General features: G+C 32.5%; 2 protein-coding genes across 2 annotated transcripts in view; both read left to right on the top strand.

Annotated features, from left to right (window-relative positions):
• The first annotated feature begins 1,639 nt into the window (after positions 1–1,639).
• Positions 1,640–4,605, top strand: LOC139520960 (uncharacterized). Its single transcript, XM_071314069.1, has 2 exons — positions 1,640–2,616; positions 2,977–4,605. Exons 1-2 carry the CDS (start codon positions 2,130–2,132, stop codon positions 3,894–3,896), a joined length of 1,407 nt encoding a protein of 468 aa, XP_071170170.1. The 5' UTR covers positions 1,640–2,129; the 3' UTR covers positions 3,897–4,605.
• A 6,396-nt stretch (positions 4,606–11,001) lies between these two features.
• Positions 11,002–25,106, top strand: part of LOC139520958 (uncharacterized) — a 35,720-nt gene continuing 21,615 nt past the window's right edge. Inside the window, exon 1 of the mRNA XM_071314068.1 lies at positions 11,002–11,164. The gene's annotated coding sequence lies outside the window, so the exon portion shown is untranslated. The remainder of the gene's footprint in view (positions 11,165–25,106) is intronic.

Raw genomic sequence — 25,106 nt, 5'->3', positions numbered from 1 at the left:
CACTATTATTCTTTTCAATAAAATAAAATGTATTGATGTACATTTGTAATTTCTACATAATCTAGAGGTCATGTACATAATTTACACCTGCCGTATGATCTCTATGGATTGTGTTCAGTGTAGCAAATTATCCTGCTATAATATTTTTACATTAACATATATCAATGATCATCTTAATACAATTTGTAACAGAAGGTTTACATCTTTTAAATATTTTTCTCATAGAAACTAACAAATCTCTTGTATATGTAACAAATGAATTATTTATTATACAAGTATATATTTGATTTCCTGGAATAATTTGACAATATATAAATAACGGTATTGATCTTCATTTTTTTAATGCGCTTTTGAAATTTCAAATATGTTGCCCTCGACCATTACTGAATAAGCATTAATTGTCAAAATACACATTTGCTGAACCTAAAACATATGACTGTTGATGTATTACTACTACTATACTGGGTCAACTAGTTTTTAGAATTTCAAAATTCTATCCTCGAACATCACTGAAGCGACATTAATTGTCGAAGTTTGCATCTGGTGTTCAAAAAAGATGCCGTTATTGCTGTAACTAACACTGGGTCGAAATATCTGCTGTTAAGGGCATACGATACAGTTACAGGGGAGGTAATGATGTTGCTAACGTAATTTGTTATTTTCGCGTCAAACGGTGACTTATCGGGAAGAGATTCAGTTTTCGACTGATTTTTATCATTCAAACTTATCAAACTTGAAAACGAGTTCATGAGTCCTCTTTTTAAAATGCCATTTGGTTTGATTACGCGAGAAGATAATGTGTGCCAATTTCCATGAAAACGTTAATGGTGCAATTTTTTTAAATTTGATAAATATATAGCAAAAAATTATGTTTGTTTCTACATTCATAAACATTTGATAAATATGAGTTATTTCTGAATAAAAAAATGTATAACTTTTAAGGATACTACTAAAATACAGAAATTACAAATTATTTACCAATACACAATTTGTGATTTTTTTTAAAACAAAAAAGTTGCGACTTTCTTTCGAAACGGAAAATACAAAAAAAAAGTATTGCGTTCTTCCAAATCCAAATTTTTAGCAAATATACAGAACTTTGACCTCATTTTACTCAAAAAGCAGCACATATGAAGGTATTTTTTATTACTTTTTTTAATTATTTGATTTAATCAGGTAAAAAAAAGTCTATATGGAAATTGTTTATCAAAATGTAAATATATGATCAAAACTGTATCGTATGCCCTTACGACTTATGACTTATGACTTATGACTGTCATTAAAGTGAGAGGGTTAGCGCTATAGAACCAGGTTTAATCCACCATTTTCTACATTTGAAAATGCCTGTACCAAGTCAGGAATATGACAGTTCTTGTCCATTCGTTTTTGATGCGTTTTGATATTTGATTTTGCCATGTGATTATGGACTTTCCCAATTGATCTTCCTCTAAGTTCAGTATTTTTGGTGTCTTCTCATTTATCCAACTTTTTAAAATAAGGCATTCTCATTTAGCCAACTTTTATTTTTGTTAATTATTGAGTTGTTTGTTTAGTAATTATAAGGTGTTTTTCTAAAATTTGACAGTACATTTGTTCCTGTATGTTTTTATATTATTAAAAATATATACATAAAAGAGGCTATAGTAAACTTGTTACATTTTATTTTAGAATAAAATTTAGTATATTTTGAATAAAATTTAGTATATTTCATATAAAATTCAGTATACTTTGAATAATAAATAAATGTTTCATCTTTTATACAGAAGAAACCCACAAATCAATAATAATTTTATATTAACATTTTATTGAGTAAATATGATGTGTTTATTACTTTTTTAGACCTGTTAACTTTTATTTGTGGTGCTGATTCAAAGTGATTACCAAATTAATCATTGTTCGTGTTCAGCATATTTGCTCATCAATGCAAAAATCTAAACATTTTTCACAACCTAATCCCATATCTCCAAGTGTTAAAAATTAAAACTATGTAACAGTACTCAGCAATCTTTCCAAAACATGTGAATGAATGAATGAATGAATGAACTCTATTCTTATAAAGAATATTTCTTAGTTAAGCTCATGGTTAGTATATATATAGCCATTTAATCCGAAATTTTATTATTGCACAAATGGCAAACGCACAAGTAAGAGTACAACTAATTCCTCATGCCAGAGGTCACTACCTAGCAGTTGCAGGCTACAGATATTGTGTTAAGACCAGAAAACAGGGAAGAGATGGAGAACTTGTATACTGGAAATGTACAGAAATGGACTGCCCTGGCACTGTCAACACCACAGATAATCTAGTTACCAGATTTCCAAGAGACCACAACCATCCACCATCACATGCTGATATCAAAGCCAAGCTATTCCTGTCACACTTATCAGAGAAAGCACGCTCCTGCCTAGACCCTTTACCAACACTCTATGACAGTGAAATAATACAGTTCCGGTGCAGGGAATGGGACGAAGACACCAGGCAGATTGTAGAAAAGATACCAACCTTTACAGCCTGTAAATCCTCATTATATCGTCAACGCAATACTGAACTACCTAGGCAGCCCGCCACCAGACAAGACATTGACTTACAAGGAGAATGGAGAGAAACTTCAACAGGTAATGATCAAATATTAATATACAAATAAGGTTTTGTATGATTGCCAATGAGATACATTGTTTTTGTTACTCAACATCCAGACATAACATATAAGATATAGCTTTATTTAAAGTCGGTATAAGCAACATTAATTTCAAACATAAGCTCTGAAAAGCTTTTAATACCAAGACTTTTCGTTCGTTTTATGTTTTTCCTATGAATAAAATAGATTCTTTTTATGATAAAATATGCAACAAAAGTACAACATAAATATGACAATAAATAGATAAATATTGATAATGATTATTTATAGATATTGATCTTCATGATTTTGTTGCTTTAATTATTTGTAATAATTATTTTCTTTTTTATATTTTCAGGACAAAACTTTGTACTTTCAGAGGATGGTGACATCAACAAAATACTAGTTTTTGGTACTTCAGACAACCTTCGACACCTCAGCCAAGCCAATACTATATTTGCCGATGGAACTTTTTACGCTAGTCCAGTACTTTTTAAGCAGCTTTACACAATACATGCACTCATTGAAGAAGAGATGTATCCATTAATATTTGCTTTCCTGCCTGATAAATGTCAGACTACCTACCAACGTTTGTTTGCAATTCTTAAAGCAAGTGGAGCAGACAACAACACACCAATCAACCCAAACAGAATCTTCATGGACTTTGAATCGGCAGCCCGTAATGCAGCAGAGACAGCCTTTCCTACTGCCAGTATCAAAGGCTGTTTATTCCACTTCTGCCAGCGCATCTGGAAAAAGGTACAGACTCTTGGTATGACCGAAGAATATAAGAATGATCCATTACTTCATCAACACGTACGACGAGCATCAGCACTTCCTTTGGTTCCTCCTCGCCAAGTTGAAGACGTATGGTTCTATGCACTGAATAACTATCAGACCGAAGATGCACACGTAACCAGCTTTAATGACTACGTCACAGAACAGTGGGTTGAAAGAGAACCAGAACGATGGAACCACTTCTCTACCGTAGGACCAAGGACAACAAATCATTTGGAAGGCTGGCACCATAAACTCAACAACCAGTTAAACAAGGCTCATCCTAACCTGTTCCTCATCATACAGAAGCTTAGGAATACACAGGCTGCCACAGAAATTCGACTCATCCAGTACGCCGCAGGGGGGAAACGCAAGACTCGCAAGTTAAAGTACCGAAACATAGACAACAGACTGACCCAACTTAAGGAGAGACTACAGCAAGGACAGATCAACGTAAATCACTACACTGATGCAGTATCCCACCTACTAAAACTAGGATAAAGATCAAATGAACATTCCTTTAGTGTGCTATGAATATTTCTGTGCTACGTTTGTTAACCTATAAAAAATGTATGATGTGTATATCTATAGTGGACATTTCTTTAATGCCATTGTATGTTTTGTGAATCTACTGAACATTCATTTAGACACGGTGTGCGGTTGATATTACTGTGCCAGTATTTTATATTCTTTGTTCTAGAATTGCTTTTGCTTTTTTTTTATATATATATGCATGCATATATGTTTTGTGAACTTTGTTCTGTTCAGTCTTTGTGTAGTAAAACGTATTCAACTTATATGTTGTCCTATTTGGATCATTTGGACAGAAGAACAGAAAAAAAATGAACGAAGAGGATCTAATACACAAAAAAAGCTCCATCTCATTGACAAATTCCTTCATGAATAAAAGTGCAACTGATATTTTTCTATCCAATTCACATTTTAGTTAACGGTTAAATAACTTTAAAATACTTTCAAATGATTTACATTACATTAATTAAATGTCAGTTGCACATTTTAACATGCTATGCTAAATAATACTACAGAAAATTTAATCCTGGTATAATTTTCAGTCTTATTTTTCACCTGTCATTCAACCAAACTCTAATTGGAAAACCCTTTGTTCTTGATTACCTTTGATCTCATCTATCCAACTTTTTTTTTTACCTGTACTACCTATATTTTAAAAAAGTTGGATAAATGAGAATGAACCCAACGTATTTTTGTGATTTTACTTTTTACGTAAACACTGATTGTGTAAACATACCAATTTACCGACCGTGCGAGTGCTGAAAAGCCAGTCAAGGTCGTTAAACACTTCCATCATCATACCAATCCTCTTTGATGAATACTAAGAGGTTTACTATTCTACATTCAACACACTTTTAATAACATAAAAAGAACATTCAACGTAACACATTCAATTATCAAGTTATCAATATCAAGTCGACTACAACGTTCAAATGATGATAATTTCTGAGGGAAAATTTAAAAAAAAAAAGTGATCTATAATTAATTTCATCTTAGTAATGGGTGGATTATTGTCCCATTGTCAAACAATACATGTCATTATTTCTATATGTGAAACTGTAAGGCGAATATCATGATGTCTTAAAGGGAACGGATAAATAAATAGGCAATCATCGACAAAACACTACACAGAAAAGTAAGGATTAAGCAACATCATACACCTAATAGAAAATCCCATCGATAATCTTGGAAAGCTAAGCAGTTCTTTCTCCACTTATGATTACCATCAGAGTAGCAAGAAATGCTGACTTGTGTTTTTCATTGAAAGCTATCATTTTATTTTATTTCTGACACATTTTGACGCCATAGACTGAAACGATTGGGGCACAAGAAATTATATCATACAGTATTCTGTAATAAAATTCTATATTATTTTTTATCCTGCAGCATTTGATTTTCAATCATCATTCAATATTCAATATGCACCACGTCATGACAACATTTACCTTTCAATATCAACGTTGGGTTTCAATATCAACGTTGGGATTTCAATATCAAAAGGATACTTTATATAAATAAGTACAATATTTATTTGGACGTTCTTTGCAGATTTGGTACATTTTGATGAAAACCTTCTAGTTACCTCAAGCAACAAAAGAAGCAAAGAAATTTATGAAATTATGAATGAAAGTAAGTTGAAAACCGATAACATCGACGGCAGACCGGTCAATCCTTCAAATCCTATATTTTTAAATAAAAAGAAAACAACTTATGACCTTACACAACTATACGCAGAGCCAAAAATGCCAAACTTCAGATAACAGAGAGACAAACAATCATTGGTGCAAGAACAATGGATAGTCTTTTCCATCAGCTCATAAAAAAACAAAGAGGGAAATCAAATCGATTCATTGATGAACTTCAAGTAGATGAAACCAGTCTGAGAGGTGGAAACACTGAAGGTTGAAAGACCCATTTTGCTAAAGTTGGGAAAATAATCCGATCCTATCAAGTTTCATCAAGTTATTACGATTTGGTTGACTCAGAATATCTTCAAATTATTTAAATATGTATAGATGTCTACAAGCATGAAGAAGTAGCTACAGATCAGTTCGAGAAATCCCTACATAAGTTAAATAGAAACAAACCAGCTGACATTTTTGGTAGTACTGCAGAATGCCTCCTTATCGGAGGGGGACAACTTGCTTACACATTGCTAAAAGTCATCAACGCATCATTTCAGCATTGTTGTTTATCAAACAACTCGAAAGCTGGTACTCTCACCAATCTTCAAACATAAAGAAAACATCTCAAATTCAGTTAAAAAATTGTAGAGGAATTACCATTACTCGTGCGTTTCAAAAAATAATAGAAACCATAAAGGACAAATCCCAACATATTGGAAGATCAAAACTCTCTCGCGGACCGCGAAGAGGACCCAAAATGAACTGGTTTGGACACAGAAATATTCATATTACCGCTTGCTCAACATTTAAGTGGGGTAAAAGGATACTTAATTTGTACAAGTACAAATAAAGCAAAAAAATATTTGTTTATACCTGTTATTTGTATATTATAGCTTGTTGTTCGGTGTGAGCCAAGGCTCCGTGTTGAAGGCCGTACATTGGCCTATAATGATTTACTTTTATAAATTGTTATTTGGATGGAGAGTTGTCTCATTGGCACTCACACCACATCTTCCTATATCTAATAGGCTAATTGCAGGATAAATCATCATGCGCCAGGCCTATTCAATTACATAATATACAATTTACGTGTAATAGCGGTAACAAGTGAGGGAAATATATTCTTGAAGAATTATAAGGATTAAATGCATTTTAAAGGAATTTATTGGTGTTAAAAGAGGGACGAAAGATACCAAAGGGACAGTCAAACTCATAAATCTAAAACAAACTGACAACGCCATGGCTAAAAATGAAAAAGACTGCACCAAGTCACTCACAAACATATCATAAAATTCCTTAGGAGTTTTTTGTTTGTGAGTGAATTCACTGTGTCTAAACCACACCGGCAAAATTTGCTCGGACTCGATGCTATCTAACATCCGGCACAATGACGGAACACCAATAGACAAAAGAAAGGTAGGTTTCTCCTTATTTTTTAATTTCTTTTATGATATCGAAGAATATATATACATATACAACTATTTTCTATTGTGAGATGCAATATTTTCTAAAACCGTTCTCTATTAACGGAGAAATAAGTCAAAATGTTTGTCAAAATGACGAATTGAGTGAACCTTGCCTCGAAATTGTTTAATTTCTCGTTAAATTGTTCACATTGTACGAAAAGAAAGGTACGGGAAGATAGATATTGACACGGAGATTGCAAATTTAGTTATTATGAGCATCTCAATAATTTTATCTCTGTGTATGGAACGAAAGAAAAGGTTCATGTCAAATTAAAATAAACCGGTTTCGTCAATGTTGTTACTACACAATCACCCGGTTTCGTCTATATATATCACCCGGTTTTTTTTCGTTTTTTTTTTAACAAACAATTTATGAAAAGCAACTTTGGCACGGATCTGAACAGTGTCTTTTGAGAATTTAAATATATATTTATTGTAAGGTAAACTTGACGTGTTAAAATCTAATTTAAACAGGCACTTTTGGACATAGTTAATTATGATAATACACATTTTCCTAAAGAAAGGCGTATCCCTTATTTCACTTAACTTCAAACTAATTTTAAATGGAATATAAATAATCAATAGCAAACACTGGTATCTAATTATTTTGTAACATTATTATATTTTCTTTGTTTATAATAATAGAATGGAAAGATAAAAAATAAAAGTATGTGTTTTGATTGTGCCATAATTTTAATTTACTATACTATATTATATACACTATGCATTCAATCATTGACGAACAGTCCCAAACCGACTATAGTCTATACTGTTCTGCACAAGTTTATCATGCATGCAGTCCTGCCATATACTGTGTTCCTTGCGCACTAAATCAAGTTTTCACACTTAAGCATCCATAACATAGCAGTGAGATTTGTAACTTTCTACCCGTTTCTGGTAAGCACATTTATTTTCCTAGGCATGTTTTTCACATTATATTTACAGTTCAAATTCATTTTTTTTACAGTTCAAATTCATCTTTTTTACAGTTCGAATTCAATTGAAACTTCAAGATAACTTTCGAAAACAATACATGTATCTGACAGTTTTGTATTTTCAATGTGAATAAAAGTTGGTTTGCAAAACATCACCGTCATTTATATCTAGGTCTTATTTAGAAGAAGTGACGGTAACCACTTATCCCATATACATTGACAATGAGACAACTTTCTTTTAGACACAAAAATGATGTTGAATTAATCAAGTTTAGGTCACCGTTTGCCTTAAACAAGGAGAAAAACACACAAACCGCATGAAAGCAAGCTATAACAGGGTCCTAAATTATAAATGTAAAACAATTCAAACAAGAAAACTACCTGCCTATTTTATGTTCAAAACGCATATGGTATAAAGCAATCAAAGACAACCATGGAATTACAAGCCTGTGACTCGGGAAATGGACTGAGTCAAAGTGTTGTCGCTGACACAAACAGTACAACAAAAGTACAAATAATAAAAAATGATGAATAAACCTTAACTCGTCCTTTGACAGAGCCTGTATAGTAAATTCGCGATTTGTGCCAAAACTTGTATCATAGTTAAAATTATCCATTAAATATGATAAATATACATGTATTCGCAGTTTACTATGAAATCCACTATCACTGAACTAGTATACATATTTATTAAGGGGCCAGCTAAAGGACACCACCGGATGCGGGAGTTTCTCGCTTCATTGAAGACCCATTGAGGCCTTCGGCTGTTTTCTGCTCTATGGTCGGGTTGTTGTCGCTTGGAATTTGTATGAACTTTTCATGTTTAAATCCCCCCTTTTTTGTTTTTGTTTTACCATATATGTTTTCTTATATAACTAAGAAGTGTATAAAGTTTGATGCAGTTATAATACTTCGTTTTTGAGATATGGCGCGACATGTTAAAAAAAAAACACATTCCTGTTTCACTTACATTTTCTGTAACTCAAAAAGATTTAATTTGATTTTCACTAAAAGGTTTACAGATCGTTTGGCCATTATAAGAAATAACTATGTTAAATTTTAAGAAAATGAGATAAGCTGTCCTGAAGTTACGGTGCGACATGTTTATAGTGGACAGACGGATAGATAGACGGACGGACGGACAGAATGACTGATAGACGGAGGAACGGACGGATGGAAGGAGGGGGTGTATACAATAATACGGCCTGTCAAAATTGGGATGGGCGTGTAAAAACGCAAAGAAATGAAAAAAAAATCGTAATTAAGGTCAATAAGTTTTATTAGGATATCGGCCAAGTCGATTTATTTGTATATTTGTCTGCCTCATCATTTTCCTATATAACTTTTACATATATTTGAAAAAAAATGTATAGAAATCGATAAAAAGAACTTGATATTCGGCATTTATTATGAGAAACATAATCCAACTGACATAATCCGATTGCCCGGGTGTCCCTGTTTTCTCATTTCTTAAAATATTTTAATTCGGTATACACTTTATAAGATAAGTGGCGAATCTAGATGACGTATATGTTGCACGCCCCGACCCCACCTTTGGTTGCCAAAACTTTATTGATTCCTGTATTTAAAGATTTTGTAAAGCAAAGAATAATCAAAATATTGTTCGACTCGCTACGCTCGGCGGTATGTAAAAGTTGTTCGAAATACGCCCACTTTGAAATAAACTGAATCCGTCTGTCCGTATATATTGTCAAAATATATTGTCCAACATCAGTGTACGATCATCATAACACAATGGCGACAGTGCAGACTGTTTTTTTTTAATAATGTTAACAAAATATTTATTATTGAATTTTATCGATGACCTGAGACTATTATACTTATTTGTACATAGCAGTATAGTGATAAATAAATTTTATTTTAATGCATGGTAGTTGTAATCCTACATTCATTTTCTATGTCGATTATGCATGCATATACATTTGTCTTATTATCGACGTTTATCCTTAAGAAGATTTATTTTTAACATGGTAGAAAAGATTACATACATGGAATGATTAGATTACTTATAAAGGTGTCCATTCTTTTGTGCGAGAAAATCACATATCAATTGTGTGTTTCGATTTTTAAGACCGTAAACTTTAATTTCAAGTTTAAAAATGTTCAACATATTTTCCCATAACTGATATAGAAAAAGCATATTTAGAGAGCTTTAATCTCAATATGCTGTTAAAAAATTTCGGAATGCAAAGTAAAATTAAAATATTTGTGTTCTATAAGAGTATGAATTTGCGTATTATTTATTTGAATCTGAGACTCATATAAATAATAAGCCGCTGTCCGGTGAACGAACTTGTTTTCGAACGACCCATAAAACTCCTTTTGAACGCTGAAGTTAAATAATCTATTATAATTTAATGCGATTATGATTTTTTTTATTTGAACAAACCGGGTTATGCATTTTGAAATCTATGACGAAACCGGGATGTATACATTGACGAAACCGGCCAGTTCGATTTTGACATGACCCATTTCTTTCGTTCCATACACAAAGTTACAATTATTGAGATGCTCATAATAACTAAATTTGCAATCTCCGTGTCAATATCTATCTTCCCGTACCTTTCTATCCGTACAATGTGAACAATTCAACGAGAAATTAAACAATTTCGAGGCAAGGTTCACTCAATTCGTCATTTTGACATGCATTTTGACTTATTTCTCCGTTAATAGAGAACGGTTGTAGAAAATATTGCATCTCACAATAGAAAATAGTTGTATATGTATATTTATTCTTCGATGTCATAAAAAGAATAAAAAAAATAATGGGGAAACCTACCTTTCTTTTGTCTATTGGTGTTCCGTCATTGTTCCGGATGTTAGATAGCATCGAGTCCGAGCAAATTTTGCCGGTGTGGTTTAGACACAGTGGAATTGGTCGAGTAAATACACCAATTAAAACTTTAAAAAGGCGTTTAGTCCTATAATAGAAGTGGGGCGAAAGATAATGCTTCAAGGGTTGTCCTCTTACCAGGGAGGGATAGCCGCAAGAATTGATTGGAAATAAGAACATTATTTCTAAGTTTCTGTCCCCTTACCCCTTTATACCCAATTTTATTGCGGGAAATTCAATATTTAAACTAACAGAATAGGATTGAACAGATCAATATCAAGAAAAGAATTTATCAGATTATCGATTCAATTGTTAGCGAGGCATGCCAGGGAAGCAGACATTCCAGTTTAGAATCAAGGTTTGTATTGCTATTCGATTGGATAAGTGTGTGTGGTGTTGCCTGGATTTCGAAATTATTCAATCTTGTTGAGTATTTTAAAATCTTCAATTGACTATTCCAGTTAGTGATTATTGTTGTTCTTGTTTTTGATTTTGGTAGGCGGTTTACTTATGTAGTAGTTGCGCCTTAAATTCATATAACATAAATATTATGTATATATATATATACTTTTAGTTTTTTGATTTATTTTTAGTATTACAATGTACGTTTTGGCGAGTTACGGAGTAATTATATGAAACTTTTGACAAACATGGTTGACTGAGTTACTAAGAAGTATTCATATGTAGAGAGAAAAAAAACACATAACAGAAGTTAGTCTGAGATTACTCTGACGTCCAACGGCTGTTTTGCCAGACGGCCCCAGCTTGTCTGGCAAAACAGCCGTTGGAGGTCAGAGTAATCTCGGACTAAACAGAAGTTAGTGATTATTATAAAATAGATTCTCAGATCCTTCCCATTGAGTGATTCATACAGGTAACTGTAAGGTTATGATCCCCTATAAGGTTCATGTGGACCCTATGGCTAAAATGGCCGTATTTTCACCTCAAAATTTACTCTGAGTACAGGCAAACCTGTGCATCTGGAAAAGTTTTAAGGCATAGCATGCCCTAGATAAATAGAATTCAAATGCAATGTATGATTTAGAAAATTCATAACTTAACTGGATTTTGCCGTACACTTTTTTTCGTCCCTGCAGAAGATGATAAAATTAACAAACAGTTGGGTTTACCTTGATATGGTCCACTCAGGTACACAGTTTAAATAACCAATTATTGTCAGGTATCTATTGTCCATCTCATGTCCATGTCAAGCAATACAGCTCACTTCAATTATTACCTGTGGGGAAGTTCTCAAACCTGTTTCCCAACTTAGTTTATTTTGGCACCTTCTGGAGGAATGAAAAAAAGTGCACGGCAAAATCCTGGTAAGTTTTTATTTTTCTAAAACATAAAACATATTTGAAATTTATTTATCTAGGGCATGCTATGCCTGAAATTTATTACAGATGCGCAGATTTGTCTGTACTCAGAGTAAATTTTGAGGTGAAAATAAGCCCATTTTAGCCATAGGGTCCACATGAACCTTAAAATTGATATATACTGAGTCAGTGAGTGGAGCACCTGTATTCGTCCCATGTACATGTACCTACAATTTCACCTATGACAGTGAATCTCAGTTCAACTTTAGTAACTTATGCATTTTACCAAAGGCAGTAGTCAAATTGGCATTTGTAGACTATGTGACCCTACATCCTGTTTTACAATAAAATGTCATAAGATCAGGAATGAAGCGTGAAATATACACACTAGGAATTATCGATAATTTGGGGACTTTGTGAATTCAGTGAAGAGAATGGCAAATAATATTTGTAACTTAATATGAGGCAGGCATTACCTGTGAACATGGTGAAAGGGGACAAAGTCTGTATAATTTATTTTTTTAAAGTTCTAAATCTGTTAAAAAAGAAACGGAAATACCGTAACGTTTCCGATTTTGGTTCTGTTGTTAGGGATTTTAGTTGTGACGTTATTTTAGTTATGACGTCATATATTCAATGCAAACAAAGAAACGCTATCATCAGGTAATGTTTTTTCATATAAAAAAATAATTAGAAATGAAATTGTAATTGTGTTCCTTCCTATATTTTACTGGACTGCTAAAATGTATATATTCCACTCAAAGTCTCATGACAAGCGAGACCTGAAAAAGGAAGTAGATTTCTGCTGGCCTATTTCTGCGCAAATACAGGAATTAAAAAAAAGCGACAAAAAAAATATGAACGATTTTGAGTTCATGTATTCAATGAAAATTTTCCCGATTTTTTAGATTTTTTTATTGATTTTTCTACTGTTATACATGTTATAGGGGACTTTGTCCCCTTATAATTATTAGATAATAATACAATACAAACATTGTAAATTCAACAAAATCTTGACTAAGGAATGAAACACAGCAAATCTGATTGAATACAATAGTTTTAAGAAAAAAGATACCTTGTATTAGGCCTTTTTCCTGTCAAATTTGTTTGGAATTTTCTGCCTTTAGGGATAATTGAGTCTATTAAACTTAAATTCTTCTTATTGTGTAAATAAATCAAAAGTTGGAAAAAAGTTTATTTTAGTGTATTCATAGTATTTGTCAATTGTAAAATTTAATGGCTTTACGGTCTGAATGTTGTAAATAAACATGTACACTGTAAGGGAATAAAGGAACATGACAGCCACACTTGTCAAAATTTAAAGGTGCACTGATGTACAGTAACTAAAAAAAAATATTAGTAATAACTTATCAATCAGTGATCAGGCACAAAATGTACATGTAAGTACAAAACTGTTTGCTAAAATTACAGCTATAATGGAGGGGGTCGGTGACGACACCTCCTGGGACGTGTAGTGGCCAATACTTTGCCCCTATTCGACCATCGGGATACCTGATATCTGATTATGGCTGAACAACAGACAATTAATCAAATGAACCTATATGTTATTCACAAACGTACAATAATTGCATTAAACAAAGTCAGATATAAATCAAGAGTTAGAAAACTTTCTTAACTGAAGTTCAAAAATAGAGTAATTTCAAATGTAAAACGAAAATAAAGTGTTCCCAGAGTTAGTCTTAAATAAAGTAAAATAGCTTCGCGTTGCGTATTTAAAGTAATAAAAATTGCACCAAAAAGGGGTGACTAACTCTGGCAAACTGCAACGATGTGGTGGCTATCTCTATGCTCAAAATTAAGTGCATGTGGTACTATTTTAGTTTCGGGGAGCCTCGAGTGGAATTATACATTCCAGCGGGTGTTTGGAGGCCTGTGCAAGGCCCACTCTGACTGATTATCAAACAAATTCCTAAACTTGTAATTAAACAGGACAATTTTAACATAAAGGGTACTGAAGAAAAGTTAAAACATTATAAAAACATCAAAGTTAAATACTAAAACAGTAAAACTAACAATCCTTACTTTTATCTTACTATGTTTGAATCAAATTAAACTTAAAATAAACATTTAAATACTAAATAATTAATCTGTCCAATTTAAAGGGAATTAATTATAACCAAGGCACATCAAGGCACATCTAATACACAGCAATAAACAAAAATAGTTGTATTGCTATTTTCCCTTTAGTCCGGCGGCTACAAGCATATTTCAGACGAATTGTGCACATCCTGTTACAAGCATGAAATTTGGCATAGACCTTCCTCAACTATTACTCTTTTATTTCAGATAGGGAGGCATTGGAAAAAATGTCTCACTTCCGGTAAAATCCAAAATGGCGTACGTCATACTTAAATCAGCCCAATATCAAAGCATAGCGTGTAAAAATGTGTTATTATCATGCTACTATCATAATATTTGGTACAGACCTTTGTTTTTTACTACTTTTGGATAGATTAAATAGATTAGATGTCTTCAGAAACCCCACTTTCGGTTAAAATCCAATATGGCTGACATTGTACTTAAGGCCTCAGATCACAATTAATTCCCTTTGTTCGTGGTCTAGGAATATAGTTCCCAATTATTATATAGGGTATTTCTTCCCAAGTAATCTGTCTACTATTTTCTTTGAAATGTTTACTATTTAAGTGGTCCTATCAGTTGCATATATATTGAAATAAGTAAAACATGTGGAAAAAAAATATTGTTGAAAGTGAAAGTAGTGATTTGGCCAAACTGAAAGTAGGGTAGAAATTAGCCTTCGTCATTTATTCAAGATTCAAATCCTACCATTGGCATGCTAATAGGGCCCTCAAAAGAAAAAGCACTGATGGATTGTCCTGGGACAAGCATATTTTATTAGATTAATAATGGTCTATAAGCAGTTAAATTTATTTCATGTTTGTGGCGGTGCAAATTTTTTAATTCACTTTGACTTTAACTAAAAAATGCATTGTAGCCAAGGGGAAGAATAATTGTGTTCTGAGGCCTAGGAGATGAGTATGGACAAAACACAATTATTGTAAATAAAGGGTCTAACAGGTAATAACATGATCTTTGTCTGATTACTTTTCAAGAAAGAAAACAGAAATTACACAAAGTCTATCAAAATAAGACATTTTCACCATATTTGGGCATATGAAGCAGATATTGGCATTTTTTACAGTTGACATGATTTCTAATGAAAATTAAAGGAATACAATTGTGAGAATGTACCACATTACTTCATTAAATCAATGACGGTACCTAATATAAATGCAATTTAGTAAGGTTTTACAAAACTGAGTTGATCCTGGGACATAACATGACACACAAAGACATTTAAAAATAATGAAAATAAAATGTTTAAAAAAATTTAAAAGTGTCAAGTCTAAATTACTTTTAGTTGTTTAGAAGTAAATAACCAATAGGTGGGATAGATTGAAGGAAAAAAAATCAATTTTTCAGTGTCTATTCATCCACAATTATGCTTTTTATGTCTGTACCTTTATCATATTGACCAATTCTGATTTAATAAACATAGAGATATAGATATGAAAAATAATGGCACATAAGTGGCAGTTTGCTTTAGTAGTTGTCTCATTTCAACTAAATACAAGTTATGTTAACTGGATCAAGGCTTATTTTGGGAAAACAATACCAAAAAAATATTTTCTGAATAAAAGTTTGACTGAATTCTTAAAACTTTGCAAATAGCATGTTCCGCAGACATATCTACTATAATAAAGACATTCCAAACTTTTTTGTTATTTGTCAGAATGTAATAAAATTTGACATTTATACTACTAAGATATAATGCTAAGTAACTGTGAAGTTTCATATGGATACTTTAATTTTTTGAGGTCTAATAGGCCTCAGATCACAATTAATTCCCTTTGTTCGTGGTCTAGGAATATAGTTCCCAATTATTATATAGGGTATTTCTTCCCAAGTAATCTGTCTACTATTTTCTTTGAAATGTTTACTATTTAAGTGGTCCTATCAGTTGCATATATATTGAAATAAGTAAAACATGTGGAAAAAAAATATTGTTGAAAGTGAAAGTAGTGATTTGGCCAAACTGAAAGTAGGGTAGAAATTAGCCTTCGTCATTTATTCAAGATTCAAATCCTACCATTGGCATGCTAATAGGGCCCTCAAAAGAAAAAGCACTGATGGATTGTCCTGGGACAAGCATATTTTATTAGATTAATAATGGTCTATAAGCAGTTAAATTTATTTCATGTTTGTGGCGGTGCAAATTTTTTAATTCACTTTGACTTTAACTAAAAAATGCATTGTAGCCAAGGGGAAGAATAATTGTGTTCTGAGGCCTAGGAGATGAGTATGGACAAAACACAATTATTGTAAATAAAGGGTCTAACAGGTAATAACATGATCTTTGTCTGATTACTTTTCAAGAAAGAAAACAGAAATTACACAAAGTCTATCAAAATAAGACATTTTCACCATATTTGGGCATATGAAGCAGATATTGGCATTTTTTACAGTTGACATGATTTCTAATGAAAATTAAAGGAATACAATTGTGAGAATGTACCACATTACTTCATTAAATCAATGACGGTACCTAATATAAATGCAATTTAGTAAGGTTTTACAAAACTGAGTTGATCCTGGGACATAACATGACACACAAAGACATTTAAAAATAATGAAAATAAAATGTTTAAAAAAATTTAAAAGTGTCAAGTCTAAATTACTTTTAGTTGTTTAGAAGTAAATAACCAATAGGTGGGATAGATTGAAGGAAAAAAAATCAATTTTTCAGTGTCTATTCATCCACAATTATGCTTTTTATGTCTGTACCTTTATCATATTGACCAATTCTGATTTAATAAACATAGAGATATAGATATGAAAAATAATGGCACATAAGTGGCAGTTTGCTTTAGTAGTTGTCTCATTTCAACTAAATACAAGTTATGTTAACTGGATCAAGGCTTATTTTGGGAAAACAATACCAAAAAAATATTTTCTGAATAAAAGTTTGACTGAATTCTTAAAACTTTGCAAATAGCATGTTCCGCAGACATATCTACTATAATAAAGACATTCCAAACTTTTTTGTTATTTGTCAGAATGTAATAAAATTTGACATTTATACTACTAAGATATAATGCTAAGTAACTGTGAAGTTTCATATGGATACTTTAATTTTTTGAGGTCTAATAGGCCTCAGATCACAATTAATTCCCTTTGTTCGTGGTCTAGGAATATAGTTCCCAATTATTATATAGGGTATTTCTTCCCAAGTAATCTGTCTACTATTTTCTTTGAAATGTTTACTATTTAAGTGGTCCTATCAGTTGCATATATATTGAAATAAGTAAAACATGTGGAAAAAAAATATTGTTGAAAGTGAAAGTAGTGATTTGGCCAAACTGAAAGTAGGGTAGAAATTAGCCTTCGTCATTTATTCAAGATTCAAATCCTACCATTGGCATGCTAATAGGGCCCTCAAAAGAAAAAGCACTGATGGATTGTCCTGGGACAAGCATATTTTATTAGATTAATAATGGTCTATAAGCAGTTAAATTTATTTCATGTTTGTGGCGGTGCAAATTTTTTAATTCACTTTGACTTTAACTAAAAAATGCATTGTAGCCAAGGGGAAGAATAATTGTGTTCTGAGGCCTTAAATAACATGAATAAGCTTATTTTTTAGGGAGGGTAACTGAAATGTGTTTTAACGTATTGCTACTATCATTACATTGTGTATGAACCTTTCTTTGGTGTTTCTGATGGATACAATGCATAAGACATATGTCTTAAAAACCCTTTCTTCCGGGTATATCCAAAATGGCGGACAGAGAAATATCAATTTTTTATTCAAATTTTCATTTTTTTCAATATGTAAAGAAATGATTTTATTTTGTGCTGGTCATTAAACTTTTGGCTTAAAGTTATCCTCATAACCACTTATTCTAGCATGTTGTAAATATTTAGATATAAAGTTGACACTTCCGGTTAAAAATATGACGTAAATTTCAAAGATGAGTCCTCAATCTATTTCTTCGATTTAGAGTTTTGGATAGATTGATTAAAACAAAATAAAATCACTATAGTACTAAAAATTATTTAAAATTATTACTATTTGGCCAAGAATACATGTTTATTCACAGTCACCATGACATGCACACATCGCAGTGCACGGGATACCCGATTTTCCACATTAAAAATGACCGCGAAATCCTTTCTTACATCCACAATGTATAAGCTTTTGACAAAATGATGAGGCCTCAAAAAGAGTTTTTCAAAAGTTATCCTCTTTGTCCCCGCCTGGAGTGGGTAGCATAAGAGCCAATTCCAAGCTCGTCTCCCTAAACACCTGCCTAAGTATATTGCATTATTTACATGCTGGAAAAGACTGGACCAAGTTGAGGGAATAGCCTCGAAAAGCCGTCCCTGTTGCACAAATAGTTATTTTCTTGCTTCGTTAACCATGTTATACCCATCTGCTAAGTTTGTGCGATCTTACAGTAAAACCCCGGTGATTTAGTCTGATTAATCATCATTCTTTTTGTTAAAGTCACATCTTCAAATGCAATCAATGTCTCCCACATAGTCTTTTCCCCCCTTTCAAGCAAAGAGAGAACCATATCACAACAGGTAAAGAGATGGATAACAATAAGTGTTTCAGATCACCCAGATCACTCATTGCCTAGTGCATTTGAAAGGCCATTGATAGATATTAATCCAAAGTCTTTTGCCCTCCCAAACACAACGTCTACCCCTATGTCACGGAATAGCGAAACAGTATTGACAACATCATCATTAACGACTGTTCGAATCATGACTCGTTTAAGTGCGTGTTTCACTGCATCAGACACATGCACCATGATTTTAGTGTCTGCCTCTAAATGTGAACTTGGTGCTGAACTTGAAATACATTACGTGGTGGATAAGATAGAATATCCTGACCATTTGTTGCTATAACTACCATACGCATCCAAGACTTCATCCACTCGTATTTCAGTTTCAAGGTATTTTATTTAGGAATGTTAGGTAAGGACATAATACCCAATCAGCATACTCAGTAGGCCGCAATTCACAATCGGAGAGCTGATTTCCAACATTTACAAAGACTGTGGTATTGTTTCTCACATCTTAATAAATTCTGCAAAAACACATATTTTCTTGCCTTGTTAACCTAATCTGTTTCTTTTTTTTTTTATCTTCCAACAAAACCATGTATCGTTTTCAATGACATTAAACATCAAATCCATATGGTGATGTTAGCTGGTCAATCATCATTCTAAATGCTATAGTCACATCTTCAAACTCCATTAATGTCACCAACGCAGTTCCTTTTCCAGCGAACGTGTTATCTTTTAATGCCTAGTGCATTTGAAAGGTCATTGATTGATATATATCTTATACTTTTCCCCTTCTAAATGCAAACCAAAGTTTGTCTGCCCTATGTCACGGAATAGCGAAACAGCAATGACATCAGTATCGACTGTTTGAGTCATGACTCAGTTAAGTCTATGTTTCACTGCATCAGACACATCTATCTTGATTCTAGTGTCAGTCTCTTCGTGTAAACATGGTGCTAAACTTGAAACATCATCAAGTGGTGGATAACACTAAACATCCTGAGCATTTGTTGCTTCAACTACCTTGTACTCAAAATTGTATTGAGCAAGCTCCTGTGAATGAAAACTTAAAAGTTCTTTCTTACTGTCGTCATCTCTCAGAAAACTTTCCCATCTTTGAGGATGTTTTTAATCCTGGGTTCGTCTGTGTATTCCCTTTCCCCTAAATGTTGCCCTTGCTTCTTTTAGCAGCTTTAAAACTACCAGTATTTCGCTATTCCGTAACAAAGGGGCAGACGAACTATTGATTGTATTTGGGGAGGCAAAAATCTTTGGATTAATATCTATCAATGGCCTTTCAAATGCACTAGGCAATGAGTGATCACACACTTTTATTTCTGACCAATACCTTATGACGGGTTGTGATACTGTTCTCTCTTTGCTTGAAAAGGAAAAAAAAGACTGCGTGGGAGACATTAATGGTATTTGAAGATGTGACTTTAACATAAAGAATGATGATTGATCAGCCTAAATCACCAGGGTTGTACTGTACAAACTTATCAGATCTAACATGATTAACGAACCAAGAAAGTCAATTTTTGCACAAAAGGGAAATCTCATTTTAAGTGAGGCTATTCCCACAACTTGTTCTAGTCTTTTCAAGCATGTAAAACGTGTAATATACTAATGCAGGTGTTTAGTGAGACGAGCTTTGGATTGACTCTTATGCTACCTAGTCTTGTCATTAATGGATTGCGAAGGGACAAAGAGGTTCCCTTTAAAAAAAAACTCTTTCTGAGACCTCATCATTTTTTCAGAAGCTTGTACATTATGGATGTAAGAAAGGATGCCGCGGTTATTTTTAATGTGTAAAATCGGGTCTCCCGTGCACTGCCTTGTGTGCATGTGGTGGTGATTGTGAATAAGCATGTATTCTTGGCCAAATAGAAGTAGTTTTAAATATTTTTTAGTACTATAGTGATTTTATTTTGTTTAAATCAATCTATCCAAAACTCTACATCGAAGAAATAGATTGAGGACTCATCTTTAAAATTAACGTCATATTTTTAACCGGAAGTGTCAACTTTATATCTTAGCATTTACAACATGCTAGAATAAGTGGTTTTGGGTATAACTTAAAGCCAAAAGTTTAATGACCAGCACAAAATAAAATCATTTTCTTTACATTTTGAAGACAGTTGAAAATTTGAATAAAAAATTGATATTTCTCTGTCCGCCATTTTGGATACTTCCGGAAGTAAGGGTTTTTAAGACATATGTCTTATACATTGTCTCCATCAGAAGCACCAAAGAAAGGTTTATACACAATGTAATTATAGTAGCAATACGTTAAAACACATTTCAATTACCCTCCCTAAAAAATAAGCTTATTTAAGTACAATGTCCGCCATATTGGATTTTAACCGGAAGTGGGGTTTCTGAAGACATCTAATCTATTTAATTTATCCAAAAGTAGTAAAACACAAAGGTCTGTACCAAATATTATGATAGTAGCATGATAATAGGACATTTTTACACGCTAGTCTTCGATATTGGGCTGATTTAAGTATAACGTCCGCCATTTTGGATTTTACCGGAAGTGAGACATTTTTTTCAAATGCCTCCCTATCTGAAATAAAAGAGTAATAGTTGAGGAAGGTCTATGCCGAATTTCATGCTTGTAACAGGATGTGCACAATTTTTTACAAAGCCGCCGGACTACTTGGATCATTGATCAAAGTAAAGTTTTTTGGTGACAGATAAAGTCTGTATCCCAGATACCATACATTTTGTAATGAAGCAATATGACTGTTATATATGATATATATTACTAAATGTTATGTATGGAAAGATTGTGTACATGTCTAACTCACAGGTATCACCGGTACCTGACCTTAACCTCATTTTCATTGTTCTCTGGTCATTGACAAGATTTTGTGGTGGGGTATGTTTCTAAGTAAATATGAGCAATCTAGATAGTTGTATTTGGTACATATATATATGGCATGATTATAAGGTATTCATATCTGTCTGGCAAGTTTCATCTGACCTTGACCTTTTTTCAGGTTTCATTGAACAATGCTATTTGATTGTAGTTTAATGTATTTCTTAGACACTAGAAAATGTATATGGCCACTTTATGTGTTGTATTGAATTATTGTTAAGTGTACATGTCTGTCTTGCATGCAGTTTTCATTGACCTGGACCTCATTTTCATGGTTCATAATTATTATATTATTATTATACAATATTTATATAGCGCATTATATAATTTGAAAAATTACCCTAAGCGCTTAACATGAATAAACAAAAAATAAGATACATAAGGTAAAAGCAAAATATACAATCACATAAATACAATTTCTGAGCAGTGGCGTGTAAAATGAAAACATTGATTGTCGGTTAAATAGAATAATATAAAAGAATGTACAACTCACACAAAAAATATCAAAAATTTAAAATTAATCAAAATGAAAGAAAAGTAAAAAGTTTCAAAAAATAAAAATGAGTTAAGAAAAATTTAAAATTTCCTCTGTATAAATTTAAAATAATGATTATCATTAAACCACAGTGACTCAAGTATTAAAAATTATTAAGTAAAAGTTCACAATACAATCAACTGGTAAAACAAATTGTTCATAAATTTCAAAATTTACAAAAAATCAATGAAAGCACTTCGGAAAAAATATGTCTTAAGATCCTTTTTAAAAACGTCAAGAGATTGTTCATTTCGTAAGGATGAAGGTAAGCTGTTCCAAAGAGTTGGTGCGGCAATATCGAACCGTCGTTCACCATAGCGTTTTGTCCTAACATCGTTTGGTAGTCGTAACAGCATGCTTTTCTCCGATCGCAAGGCTCTACCAGGTTTGTAATGTTCAACTAATTCCTGTAGGTATGATGGTGCCTTGCCATGAATTGCTTTAAAAATGTACAGCAGGAGTTTGTACTGACAACGAAAATGAACCGGTAACCAGTGCAATGAAATGAGAACAGGTGTTATTGAATCGTATTTTCTCTTGCGCGTTATTAGCATTGGTCAATGTTTTATTGTTAAGTCATTGTATCAATTCCTATAAGTATAATCAATCTAGGTCAAATACATTTGTTTGTATGTTTGGAGTAAGAAGAATGTAAAGTGTTTATAAATGTCTGTTTGACATGTTTGATCTGTCCTTGACTTTATATATAAATGGTTGAAGTGAAGAATTCAATTATGATTTTTTAAATATATAACACAACTCATATATTTTTTGTGTAAAACATAAGCTATACCATATTTTTATGTAGGACTCAAAAGTGTGATTGAGATGCTAAAGCGCAATGGTCAAGATTAAATGTAATGGTTCACACTAAAGTGTGATGGAATGTGCTATTTATTTAAACACCCTAAAGTGTTGTTTTTTTCTGCAAAAGTATCGATGTACAAATAACGTACATGTAAGCAATGTTAGACAGCATTATGACTAGGATGTTTGTCCAAATTAAGGGTTTTTATTTCACAAGAAAAGACAGAAAAGAGAAACAATTTATCACACTTTGGGATATTTTTGTCATTACTGCAGGAATACAATACGTTGACTTAATTTCTAAAATTACAAAGAGACATTTAATTAAAATTACTAGGTGCAGAAAAGTTTTTTTTTTACTTCTTGAAAAATTCTTTGAATAAAATCAGTATGGGTTGTTATTTCTTTTAAATAATGATTATATGTCAAACTAGACAGCAACCAGACAAACAGATGTGCAGTAGCATAATATGATTTTCAATAAGACAACTTAACTCTCTTGCCAAGACCTTATGTCATTAATGTGTGCATTTCCATCCTCAATTTTAGCTTCAGGTTATGGTTATACAATGTAGTATGACCTTTAACTTGAAGCATTGGCTTTCACCACATAGGACCTCAAAACAACCAGTGTAAAACAACAACCTAATAAATATGGTCTGACCATATGAGTATATACTTGTATGGTTATGACAGGCCAGACCATATGAGTATTTTGACCATATAGGTATTTTTTTTTCAAATATAAAATTGAGAATGGAAATGGGGAATGTGCCAAAGAGACAACAACCCGACCACAGAGCAGACAACAGCAGAAGGTCACCAACAGGTCTTCAATGCAACGAGAAATTCCTGCACCCGGAGGTGTCCTTCAGCTGGCCCCTAAACAAATATATACTAGTTCAGTGATAATGAAAGCCATACTAAACTCCAAATTGTACACAAGAAACTAAAAGTTAAAATAATACATGACTAACAAAGGCCAGAGGCTCCTGATTTGGGACAGGCGCATAAATGCGGCGGGGTTAAACATGTTTGTGAGATCTCAACCCTCCCCCTATACCTCTAGCCAATGCAGAAAAGTAAACGCATAACAATATGCACATTAAAATTCAGTTCAAGAGAAGTCTGAGTCTGATGTCAGAAGATGTAACCAAAGAAAATAAACAAAATGACAATAATACATAAATAACATCAGACTACTAGCAGTTAACTGACATGCCAGCTCCAGACTTCAATTAAACTGATTGAAAAATTATGTCTTCATCATATGAATATCAGGCACAATCCTCCCCGTGAGGGGTTTAGTATCATACCATCATAACATATATGAGAAGAACATAACAACTGGTTTATTAATAATAAATGTGTTTAGTTCTGATGCAAAGACCCTATAAGTGAATCAATATGAACGCCAAAATATGCTTTCTTTAATGACCTGACAACAGTATCGTAACTATATCCCTTCTTAATAAGTCTATTTAAAGGTTTTGTTAGCTTCTGAGGTGAATACTGACATTTTTGTGCTTTATAAAGAATATTTCCATAAAATATTGGATGTGAAATACCTGAACGTATAAGAAGTCTGCATGTTGAGCTATATTTCCGAATGATGTCCTTATACCGATGATAAAATTTAGTGCATGTTTTGACTAGTTAAATGTGATATCGAAAACCCTGGTGTAATAATTTTTTAGTAATACATAAATTTCTCTCTTCAAAATCTAAAACATTGTTACATGCACGAGCGAATCGTACAAGTTGAGATATATAAACACTGTAAGATGGTGACAAGGGAACGTCACCATCTAAAAATGGATAATTAACGATAGGAAATGAGAAATCATCTCTTTTATCATCTCTTTTAGTATTAAGCTTTCCGTTAATGATATATATATCAAGATCGAGGAAAGGGCAGTGGTCATTGTTAGTGTTAGCTTTATTTAAAGTAAGTTCAACAGGATAAATTTCTTTAATATATACATACTGAAGTCGTCATTATTGAGAGCCAAAGTATCATCCAAATATCTAAAAGTATTATTAAATTTGTGTATCAAAAATTTAGTAAAAATTCAAGGGCAGATATAGTATCAAAGCATGTCCAATTGACAAAATATCCAGGAATTTGTTCTTTAACA

The sequence above is a fragment of the Mytilus edulis genome, chromosome 4, assembly GCF_963676685.1.
Source record: "Mytilus edulis chromosome 4, xbMytEdul2.2, whole genome shotgun sequence".
NCBI classification, from domain to species: domain Eukaryota; kingdom Metazoa; phylum Mollusca; class Bivalvia; order Mytilida; family Mytilidae; genus Mytilus; species Mytilus edulis.
This window is presented reverse-complemented; position numbering and strand designations above follow the sequence as displayed.